This window comes from Echinops telfairi, unplaced genomic scaffold (assembly GCF_000313985.2).
Source record: "Echinops telfairi isolate 266 unplaced genomic scaffold, ASM31398v2 ScPeMD7_7356;HRSCAF=8355, whole genome shotgun sequence".
In the NCBI taxonomy this organism is placed as follows: domain Eukaryota; kingdom Metazoa; phylum Chordata; class Mammalia; order Afrosoricida; family Tenrecidae; genus Echinops; species Echinops telfairi.
In genome coordinates this window covers 2,348,228-2,360,307 of record NW_022111256.1, presented here as the reverse complement: position 1 = coordinate 2,360,307, position 12,080 = coordinate 2,348,228, and the positions used below count along the sequence as shown (strand labels likewise).

At 47.9% G+C, this 12,080-nt stretch overlaps 1 protein-coding gene across 1 annotated transcript in view; it reads right to left on the bottom strand.

The window, feature by feature from the left end:
• ANO2 (anoctamin 2) overlaps positions 1 to 12,080 on the bottom strand; it is a gene marked incomplete at its 5' end in the record, with an annotated part of 414,765 nt that overhangs the window by 191,139 nt on the left and 211,546 nt on the right. The window contains 2 exons of the mRNA XM_013008512.1: positions 6,318 to 6,400; positions 10,015 to 10,035. Of these exons, the coding sequence (XP_012863966.1) occupies positions 6,318 to 6,400; positions 10,015 to 10,035 (104 nt within the window). The remainder of the gene's footprint in view (positions 1 to 6,317; positions 6,401 to 10,014; positions 10,036 to 12,080) is intronic.

Genomic DNA, 12,080 nt, shown 5'->3' with positions numbered 1-12,080 from the left:
TTTGTGTTTGGCACAGTAATGGAAACCACACTGAGCACACAGGACTCTCAAAGTGCTTGTGAACATCACTTGATGGTCTCTCGCCTTCATCCAGTCTCTACCATGAGCATTCCTTAAGGTGTGGGCCAAGAGAGTTTTAGCTCAAAAGGGACTGCAGAGTGTAAAGATTGGAAAAGAGTACATAATACATCACCTTTCAGAGTCACAACGAGCATATTAAAAGTGTTAACAAGTCATACTGTAAAGAGATTTTCTTAATTTTCTTAAACCCACCCTTTCCTGTGGATCAATTTCTGTCCTGCAGGGACACTGTGAAGAAATGAAATTTGAAGTTTCCCTTCATGGCCTTTATAGTTTGGTTGCTTTTCTTCTACAATATTCCAATAGATGATTTCCATGAAAAATTCTAACAGGGTCTTTGGGTGAGGCCATGATATGGGTTCTAAACCTTATTAGCTAGTGGCGCACCTACCCTCCCATCACCTGCACATGGGCTGCAGAAGAATTTCTTGGTTGATTGGGAGGGCGCCCTCACTGTAACTCTGGTTTTCCAAAGTCATGTCATAAGGTCACACAGACCCCTTAATCTGTTTAGAGCTCAGAACCCCTTCATCTGTGGATCTCTTAATACACAGGCAGAGCCAGGGACAGCCAAAGCAGCTTAGTTAGGCTGCTGTGCATTCAGACTGAACTCAAACAAAGCACTTCCTGGGTCAACCATGCAAGTTGGGTGAGGCTCCAGATTCCTAAAAGGCAGGGATCTGGACAACCAAGCTCCAGGCCACAGGAGAATCTTTCTGACCCTTTGAGAGCTGCCCCAGCATGACCAGCCTCCGTCCAGATATCCCCCAAACACCCCCTGGGTGACCCAATGTCAAAATCAACAATCAGTGCAAATATGTAACCCCTCCCACCAAGATTTTGGGAACTTTTTCTCAAAGCTGCCTCCACCCGGTCAGTCTTTGCAGGAAGGACTCCGTCCAGGTAGAGACCCGTCTTTACTGATTTGAAGAGGGAATTTGGAAACAGTCCACACATGTCTCCAACGAAGAGCTCCCTCGTATGCTTCCAGATCTTTCCTCAGCAGAGGCTGTGGCCCTGGTCGCACAGACAAGTCGGATAAATGCTTTTCTTGATGCTTTGCTCCCAGAGGAGGAAAGACTAAGCAAGCACCTGAACCAGCAGACAGGGACAGGTACGATAAAGGAAATCAACCAGGCAGGGGAGGGGAGTCTCTCCATTGGGAAATCAGGAAAGGCCAAGGGGAAAAAGGACACGGCAGACCACCTGGATGGAGACCATTGGAGAGGCACACGCCAGGCTTTGCCAGGCCAGACAGAGCTGGCAATGTGAGGGGACAAAAGGAGAAGCGAAGTGGGTAGGAGCTCTTAGCAAGGAAGAGAAAGGCCTGGGTTGGAATCACAGGTAGACAGAGTTGGTCTCCTGTAGATAAGGAAGCCACTGTTGTTGGGGTGCACCGCCGAGTCCCCTCGGCCTCATCGTGACACATGTGACAAAGGCAAGGTGCACCCTGGAAGTTCCTCCGCCGTGATCTTTTGGGCACAGGCCACCAGAGCTTTTCTTCGGTGGAGCCCCTGGATGGGTCCCAAGAGGCAATTCTTGGGCTAGCAGTCACCGGGGCTCCTTAGGAAGCTCGTAAGTATATGTAAAGATGATCCGATGGGATTGAAAGAGGTGGAGAGGCAGGACATCTATGTTCCAACACAGCCATCCTCCCTAAGAAGTCCCAGAAGAACCTGAGAGCGGATGGGACAGAAACGAATTGGTCCAGAGCTGAGGGTCGCCCCACATCCGAGGGAAGACAAGTCTCCATGCATGAAATATCACTCACTCACTGCCATCGGAGCGGTGGGGACTCACAGCCACCCTGCAGGACAGAGTAGAACTGCTCTTGAAGGTTTCTGAGGCTGTCACTCTTAATGGATGTAGAGCGCCATGTCTCTCCCCATGGAGCAGCTGGTGGTTTCTGAACCGCTTGGCCTTGTGGATTGCAGCCCAGTGTGTGACCACCAGGGCTCCTGCATCAAAAGTAGACAGGACTCACAGAAGTCTCTCAGGAATCCTTCCCAGATAACCAGCCGGCACTGCCGGGGACTTTATGCGGGGGCTGCCCAGGGCTAGTGGCAAACTCTTGTTTGCACTGCTCACTTCTTCTCTGCCCTCGTAAGATCATGGTCACCAGTATCTCCCTGATCTTGAGACATTGCAGATGGTTAGGACTTGAGACAATAGCTTGTCCCACCTCTTCCGGGGGTCATCGCTATTCTTGCGTGATCTGGAGTCCATTTGGACTCCCAGCAAGACCCCGTGACGGAGTAGAACTGTTCCCGATGAGGCCTTCCCCGGCTGTCTTCATCCTCATGGAAGAAAATCCTCCCACCTTGAGTCCCCATGGAGCTGCTGGGGGGGCTCAAACTGCCAACTTTCAGCCAAGCGCCTAACAAGCCACCAAGATTCCACCTCGTGGAGTAGCCTGTGTTAGGAGACAGCATAGCGGCGATGGTCAAAGGGCGAGCGGGCTCGGGTCAGTCTTGGGTGTTAGGCAGAGCCCTCCCACCCCATGAGGGGGGAAGTGAAGACCACCGGGAAGACTGAATTCAGGGTTCCAGACACCTGATCTCAGAAGTATCCCTGGCAAAGAGGTCCGGTTAAATAGACCGACATTTCAATGATGACCTTCAAGGACCCTTGGCCCTCTCTTTCCCACCCTGCACGTAGTGTCTGCCCTCCTCCTGGCCTCTCTTTAAGAATGTAGGTTCAAACTGCCTGCCACACTTCAGAGACATCAGAGTGCGCTTCATCCAAGTCACGCAAGCTTTCCCAGGCCTGGCCTATGACCTCCTCATGGTTGGCCACCAGCTTACCCTTCCTGTCCTGTCCTCTTTACATTCCAACTTTGGTCCCCAGCGGTCAACCGGACTTCGAACATTTCCTGTCCCCTACGCCCTTCCCCAGCTTCCCCAGCCCAAGGTGTCTGCCGCCGTGTCCCCCATTAAGAGCGCTTTTTGCCCATTGCTACGCATTGAAACTTACCCAGCCTTGAAACCCTGATTTTTAAAAATGCATCCCCTCTTCCTCTTTGGGCCAGAGGCCTGTCTCTGACGCCTTTGCCATTGTATTCTGAATACTGAGAGAGCAAAGTCTTCCTGTAGAGGGTCCCCCTTCCGAGGTCAGAGGCAAAGGCTGGATTCATACCAGATTTATCACCGCAAGGCAAATTGGAAAAGCCACCTACTTGCCCTCCAGTCATAACCATGGTGGCCTGAAGGGTTACAGAGCCTGTGTTCCACTAGGGCTCCGACGTGGGAGCTTTCCGAAGGACACTGCTTTTCTGCAGAGGCACCTCTGGGTGAAGTTGAACTGTTCATGTTTTGATGAATAGCCTCGTGTTATCTAGGGACTTCACCACCCCCACCCCACCCCAAATAACCCTGGTACATAGTAAGTGCTTCACGACTGTTTCAGAATTGAATTGAATTCCAAGCGTTTGGTAGCCGAGTCTAGACTAGAAATGCCCAGAAGGAAAAGACTTCTCTGGCTGCCTTGCTCTCCGTCTTCCCTGGCCCTGGGCAGGGCAGAGGATGCCACACCAACTGTGGTGTAGAACCATGAAGCCTTGCAGGAACCTCACCCAGAGTCCATCAGGAATGTCTCCTGGTGCCCGGGCTAGCCCACACTTGGCCAGACCTCTCTCTCTCTCAGTCTACCCATCATTTCCTCAAAGCACTGACTTCCCAGGAGGTTACCAGGGTTCGTTGTGTTAAACAAGAAATCTGGCTACAGAACAAGAGATGGAATTATGATCCCTCCCCTGCCAAGGGCCTACTGCTGAGACAGTGAGGGCACTGAGTCCTAATGGAAGCCTTTCGGTGTGTTTATATTTCCTCTCCAGAAGAGAGACAAACGGACTTTCTCAACTCTACCTAACAGACACCCTTAACCGGGTTTCTTCTTCTTGTCTTTGGAAGCAGCCCTGCCTACTGCTGTAGGAGAGCAGGATCGGCACCATCACCCTCCACCTTCCCACGCCCACTCACCAACTTTTTCTGTCGCCCTCGTCTCTCTCTCTCACAACATATTTCAGCTCCATCAAAGGAGGCCAATAGGATGCATGCCAATGGCATCACCCACACAGTCAAACTGCCACTGCTCTTACTATTTATTCCAGCTTGGACATTTCCCCTTCAAGAAATGAAAGGGCTTTGACATTTCTCTGTTGCTTATCTTCCTAATAAAGGTGTGTAGTCCCTGAAGTAGAATCCATATTTCTATTCCCCTATTTGACACACAATCCTGAATGTCTGTCTCCAGGTATATGGGCCAGCCATCAGGATGGAATGGAGTGGGAACATGCACATAGTTATGCAATGGCGTGGGTTGGGATGGAATTATGTGAAAACCCAGGGCAATGGTGAAGTCACCCTACTGCCTCTGCTTCTAATACTTGGAGTCAACACAAAAGGGATTTGTAGATTCCATTCCAGGAGGCTACTTTACAGACCTTATTGTGTCTCAATCTGTCCACACAAAGGTAAGAACACTAGAGTATGAGGAAGCAGAAATGATGTCACAGCAAGCCAAGGAGCACTGAACACAAGACTATCTTTGGAATGTCAATTATGTGATGTTAAGATATCAAGGTCACAAAATCAGTGGTCCTTGGAGATCCCCTTGCAGAGGGGTCTCGGGGAGGAGATGAGCCCGTCAGGGTGTGATGTAGCAATGATGAGAAATACAACTTTCCTCTAGTTCCTAAATGTTTCCTCCCCGCTCCCACTACCATGACTCGAATTCGAATTCGATCTTGAAAGTCTGGCTAGACCAGAGGAGGTACACTGGTACAGATAGGAACTGAAAATACAGGGAATCCAGGATGGATGAGCCCTATAGGACCAGTGGTGTGAGTGGCAAAACAGGGAGGGTAAAGGGAGAATGGGTAGGAAAGAGGGAACCGATTACATGGAACTGTGTGTGACCTCCTCCCTGGGGGACAGACAACCAAAAAGTGGATGAAGGGAGACGTCGGACAGGGCAAGATATGACAAAATACCCATTTATAAACTATCAAGGGCTGATGAGGGAGGGGGGAGCGGGGAGGGAGGGGAAAATGAGGACCTAATGTCGGGAGTTTGGGTGGAGAGAAAATGTTTTGAGAAACGATGTCCAAATGCGCTTTACACAATTGACGTGTGTATGGATTGGGATAACAGTTGTATGAGCCCCTAATAAAATGTTAAAAAAAAAAAGAAACCTAGATCATTGCTAATAAAAAACAAACAAAACAAAGTCAGTGGTCCTGAGTTCAAGCTAAGGTGCATCCATTGCCGTGGTAGAGTCAAGAGAAAGCCTGCAGCCTCATGATGCTTGTGGTCAGTCTTTGCACGTGGGTGACTTAAGAGTGCCTTTTGGTCCTTCTAGAGCTGCCCACCTCCTACTCCATAGTCATCTTTGCTGTTCAATCAGTGGTGGCAGCACATAGTGTTATTATCCCTTCGAAGTTTTAGTGGTCCTAACAGCATGGGCTAACTGAAGTTGGAAGTACACGAAGAGGGAATAGAGTTGAGCAGGAGAGAGGCTTCTGTTTAGAAAATGAGGGGTTATGGTGGGCATAGGGAACGGTAGGCACTCTCACACTTAGATCTTGAGTATCAAGCCTGGGGGTGTCATTCTCAAAGAGCCCTTAATAAAAACTGGTTTGTTTATGCTCTTCAGACATCGTCTGTTCAGAAAACCACATGCCCAAGAAACTGCTCCTTCACTCAGCTCGCAGTTCATTTTCACACAGTGCACTAGCTTAGGCTCTGCTGGTTTAATGGTTCCTGGTTTCCTCATCAGCATCAAAGGCCACCAGTACCCAGGATTCATACTTCTCCCCTGTCTCTCTGTAGGGTCACGGGGGCATTTTGACAGATATGTATGCTAGATCATATTAAGTGATTCCTGTTTTCTGGCTTCATGCTCCCTGGTAAGAGTTATACGGGAAGTAGGTGCATGTTGAGTTCAATCTCAAGGCAACTTCAAGGTTTGCCATTTGGGCCAAATTTTCTCCCAGGGCAGGGCACTGGGCCATCCGGCTAGCCCCCATACCAAGTGTCTTACGCCCAAAGAAAAAGAGAGGATGTGAATGCTTTGCCTCATTGAAAATCAACCATGAGTTAGTTCATAAAAAAGTGAAAATACTGAGAGAGAAATAGAGAGAGAGCCAGTTCCATGACTGGCTGATGTGACAGTATAATAAGTGGCTAGCTCTAGGTGCAAAGCCAAACTAGATCAGAGCAGCATGCAAGAGAACTCACTTCTTCCTCTTCTATCCCGGTCAGGTCCCAGAAGTAGCCCAGTCGCATCTGTAGTCTCTTCCAATTCTCAAGAAACATGGTTGCTTAAAAATAAAAAAGAAAGCGTTCCATTATTTTTGGAAGAGTGGATTCAGAGTATGCCTTGGGTTCGCCCAATGGAGGTGGTGGATAAATTTATCAATTTCAAATGTAAGGACTCTCTTTAAAGCATCCAGCTCCTCCTTCTTCTAGCTGGTACCACTCAAAATATTCCATACCCTAATAAATATATCAAGTGACATATACATGCCTTTCCCATTTACACTTTATGAGAACAGGGTGATTAAAGGAAGGACAGAAAGATAAAGAAAAATCCACATCTTCTGTTCATAGCTAGTCTTTCTGTCCCCAGAGCCACTTCCCTTTGCTGGGCCATAACTATCTCACACAGACAAAGTCTCCTCACAGTTCTACCTGATTCCAGAGCCTCAATCTTATAACCCACCCTTAATGAAGTTTAAATAATTTCCCTTTTAAATAGCACTTACTTATTTCTTCCACTTGCTTAGTGACTATTTGTAGAGTCCCTATCATACTTACACATCACCCAGTTTGCCTTCCCAACCACAGGCTCCTGAAGGGCAACACACTCCCCACCCCACAGTCCCGGCTAGTTACACTATGTCGCACACAAGATCCTGGGCCCGCTGGTGGGCCACTTAGGTTCTCTCTGGAAATCAGAATTAAGAGATGCAAAAAGAAGATGAAGTATTCAAAATGCAGCACTGGAAAGAAGGGAGGAAAAGAGGGCTTTGGTTTCGGATAGCCCCTCCAGCTCCAGTTCCTAAATGCATGGCTATATTTTGTTTCCCACATTCCAAAGCTTATATTATCTTGTTCTTTTATAATCTGAGCTTTCTTGTTTGAGTAAGCTACGGTGAAATTGTAATCCTGAAAAATATTAACCCCACCTAATGTATCATTGAGAAGCCCTTGGTGGTGTGGTAGTTACACATTGGGCTGCTAACCACAAGGTCAGCAGTTCAAAACCACCAGCTACTCCATGGGAGAACAATGAGGCTTTTTACTCCCATAAAAAATGTGGTAGTTAAATAATCTGTTGTCAATTTGAGACTCAAGAGTGAAGGAGTGGAGTTTAGCCTGTCAACCAGGTCGCAGCTTGATGAGCTCATTTGGAGGTGCTAAGGAGATAAATGGCTCCCTGGAGGTGGGACACATGCTCATTTCCTGTGAGACATTCTTGTTGACAAGCCACATGGAGACAGGCTGATGGCAGCCAGAGTCTCAGAGCTGGAGGAGCCACATAGAGACCCATACCAGCACTAAGATGCTCCTACCACCACTGGATCCACAAAACTTTCCACCCACTGGACTGTGAACTTCCTGCATTCAGTGTCATTGCACAGCTGTGCGAGTTTAAAGAGGAATTTATGGACTAGTATCCACATATGGGGTAATATCGGACTTATGGACTTGATCTGGACTGGGCTGAGATGTTTTCTCAATATTCAATTGCTCATGTATATAAATATCTTTCTTATATACATATAAGAGTCTATGAATTTGTTTCTCTAGTCTACCCAGACTAACACAAGGACTTACAGTTTTGGAAACACACAGGGACAGTTCTACCCTGTCCTATTGGGTTGCTATGAGTTGGAATCAACTTGATTGCAATGAGTTTGGTTTTTTGTTTGGAAGTGATCATTGAGTGGGCTGCTAATTGCACGGGTGGTGGTTCAAACCTGCCAGCTACCCTAAGGGAGAAAGGTGTCTTGATGGCAGTAAGTTTAAGTTATCATCACTGTTTTGGGATGGTTGAGGAGATCAGGTGAATATGATGTGGATTTTGCTCTAAAATGGTCTACAGTCTATCAATAAAAGTGATCAGGACACAGAATGACATTAAAAGAAACAACCAATGGATATCCAGATGTGGTAGTTACATTGTTTCGTGTCAACTTGAAGATACATAACAGTGTCCAGGTGGTAGTACACATACGAATCAGGCACAGCATGATGGCGCCTCCTTGTGGGCGAGGCCTTCTCCTAAGGAAGGGCCCTGGGAACCTCCCCTCATCTCTCTGCCTTTGCCTTCCTGCTGGCTGACACCGGTTGCTGCCAGAGCCCTGGAATTGCATCCACAAAACTTTGCACCCACCAGCCTGTGATCTTCCTGCATTCTGCATCATTGCATGTAGCCATGTGAGTCTGAAAAGGGACTTATGGACTATTATCAGACTTGAGTTGGACTGGGCCGGGATGTTTTCCTGATATATTTAGCTCTTTCTTACACACATACAAGTGTCACTGGATTTGTTTCTCTAGTCAACCCGGCCTCACACACCAGAAGAGAGAGGACTAGCTTCCAAAGAAGACATGTGAATTGAATGTTGAAGAACAATGTGATTTGGGCAGTGAAGCAGGCATGGGGACAAGGAAGATGACAACAGTCATCACCTGGACCTTCCATGGTTCTTTAGGCTCTAAGTTCTCTCTGGAAGCCTGGCTCTTGCATGTCTGACCTGACCCATCTAGCTAACTCTACTCCTCTCTTTTGTCAACACACCTCACTCCTGCCTTTCTGCAGAGTCATTCCCCAACTGTCCTGTCCACCTCCTCACTGTGTGATTGTCCTCTTCCATCCCACCTGCCAAGGGCTGCCCTCATCCTTTCTGACTCAGTTCAAGTCCCACCGTTTTATAAAATCAAGTTTCAGGAGTGCCCTCTCCTGTGCATTCTGATTACCCTTCCTACCGTGGTTTCCTGGGAGAGGAAAGGACTTGACACACCCCTTCACGTCTACACCGTCCTTAATCACAGCCTGGACAGCCACCAGACTCAAGAGCAAGCACAGCACGGCACACTGTGCTTGACTATTGGCTGCCATTGGGCATCGGAAGTGTAGAAAAAGGACCGTAAACTCTCTGGGGCCACAACCAGGCTCTATCCGCCTACGTTGACATGGGGAGCAGCCCAGGACTGAGCACAATCACATGAAGTTACTTAACCCTGTGTCGATGTTACTTGGCACTACAACATAGTGTGCTGATTCCTATGGTTTTTTGTTTGTTTGTTTTCCTTCCTTGGATTTAGAGGCTTCCTCGGGTGTGCACATCCTGACCTTCTGACTCTCGCATTGGCCCAGGGATCCTCGCTCTCCTGTGGCTCTTGATGGCGCTTCAGGGGGGTTCTGAGTCCAGTGGGGCACCAAGCTTGCCTAATGGCTGGGTTCTCGGTGAAGGAAGAAATGCCATACAATGAGAGCAGAGGAGAGAGGGCAGGAGTGGCTCGAAGAGGAGTCATGAGGGTCTGTGAGGCCCAAACTACTAATAAAGAGTAGCTCACCTTGCTGGGTACACACTACAGGGTGGGCACTAAGCTAGGCTCTTTCACTCAGACCTCCTTTGCTTGTTGCAAGAACGCTGTGGGAGTCATTATTCCTGAACTCATTTTACAGATGAAGGCAATGGTGCTCCAAGATTAGGTAGCATGCCCAAGGTGGCCTGATACCTTGGCTGCAAGCATGGGCTTTAGTGACACGAAGCTAGGTTCATATTTACTTGCAATGAGGTCCGTGGCTGGTGAGGGGCACTTCCTGGCCCCTAAGTTGATGTCCTCAACCTTTATTCAGAGACAATTTCAGAAACACTTCCTCTTGAACTCTCTTTCCAATACAACTTTACACTTTCTCGACCCCAATGGTGTCTGAACACTGTAGCCAGATCCGCAGGAAGCTTGGCCTGAAGATTCCAACAGTCTTAGGTCTTGCTGACTTCTCTGCTCCAAGTATTCATCGTCACCTCAACCACCATCCCCACGGCCACCACTAGTCGGAATCTGTCTCTCTATAGAAGTGCAACGCTTCTTCCTGGCCCTGTTCCTGACAGCTCTGTGTCCTGACCCAGGCTCGTGTAGCACAGCCCCGCCAATCATAATCATCATGATAGCGAGAGGCATTATTAGTATCTGTCACTGTAATTTAAAGGCAGTCATGCTTAGGGGCACTTGGCTGCTATAACCAAATACACAAGCACATGAAATGCAGTAAGGTTGTTAAAAAACAAAACAAAACATGACCAATGCTATGTCAGGAAGCTCTGACACAAGCCCTCCCCTTAGTCCGTTCCCTGCTCTGCTGTGTGAGAGGAAGAGCTAGAAGCTGAAGGGTGGAAGTAGTCAACTATGGAAAATCTCAGAAGGGGTAGGAGGTGTCCATTAAGGACAGTTATTGAGGATAAAGAAGCTGAAGTTGTCATTGGGGCTTGAAGCTGGAAAAATACAATTGCAAACCAAGTTCCTCAACAACAGGAGATTACGTGTCCCAGGAAATGTCAAGGGATAACTTGATTCCCAAGTTATTGAGCTTCAGCAATGCTAGTGATGGCTACAAGACAAATACATGGGGATTCTTGTTGAATGTATTTTTAAAACTGTGGCTTCTGGGTTCTAAATTTGTTCTAGTGAACTTTGCGGTCACTACAAGATGTTCCTTCGCAACAAGGATACACAGAGCTATCGCTGGCTTGCCAGGCACCAAGCTCTAACTTCTGTTGGTCCTAGTCTTCCTTCCTGTGAATGATTCCAGAACTCTCTGGTCACAAACTCCATTTCTTCATATTCCTTGCTCCGACTTTTGATGGGCTGACTACTCCCCACGTGCCTCTGAGAAGTGGCTGCTCTCTCTGAGAATAGAGTGTCCCCTGAAATTTTTCTCTGATGACTTAACAACATGGAAATGTTTCCAATCTTGCTTGTCCTCCACCCAAATGAAAGGCCCTGAAGGGAACATGAAAAGTTTATTCTCCTGATGCTGCCGAGAATTGACCTCTCCCTTGCCCCACCGTCTTCTCACACTTGCAGGGACGGGTGACTCACAGACCCATCCTGGCCTGTCCTCCAGACCCCACGGAGCCAGTGAAAAACCAGTCACCCTGGCGGCAAGGCTTGTGATCCAACGGGAAAGCAAAGGGCCTGTACCCCAATGATGGGAACACTGGGGAAGTTAGATACGGGCAGTGCTACCCAAGATGGGCAGGAGACGGTGACCTGGTTCTTTTCTTAATACCAGTGAGTGCACCTTAATTTCTCAGTTATCACCCAGTGGTTTCCCTTGTTAGAAAGAATAGGAATAAGTGTGTGTGTGTGTGTGTGTGTGTGTGTGTGTGGTCAGACAGCTATGATTCAGAGAAAGTTTTATTACTCGGATACTCTGAAGGAGACAAGGGGAGAAAAAAATAATGGAACCATTTGTCCTTTCCTTCAGAAATCCTTTTGGTAGGAATATTAAAAAAACAACCACTGTGACACGAAATTAAACCATGACAGACTACACTCATGGATATAAGCCCAAATCTGAAGCACGAGACCAGATTTCCTTCCACCTTTGCCACCAGCTAACTCTCTGACCGCAGCCTTTGCCCTCTTGGTCTGAATCTTGTGCTGGGTGCAATTTGGGGCACTGTGTGACTAAGTCCAAGGATCTCGAGGCCGTATGGGTACACTAGAGAGTTCCAAAGCATGGGCAAATTCTGAATACACAGGAGGGAAGTGCAGGCTAACATTACTCTGTCTAGGAGGAAAGCTAAATCATGGGGGCTATTCCCTGTTTCTATTCTGAGTACAAAAGTGAACTCAACTACCCCTAAAGCTACTTCTTAGGCTCAAAAGACAAAATGCTAAAAGAATGACAGGATAGGGGCTTTAGAACCCAGACGCTGTACCCATCGAAAGGTACCCCAACCCCCACCTCCCCCATCCCCC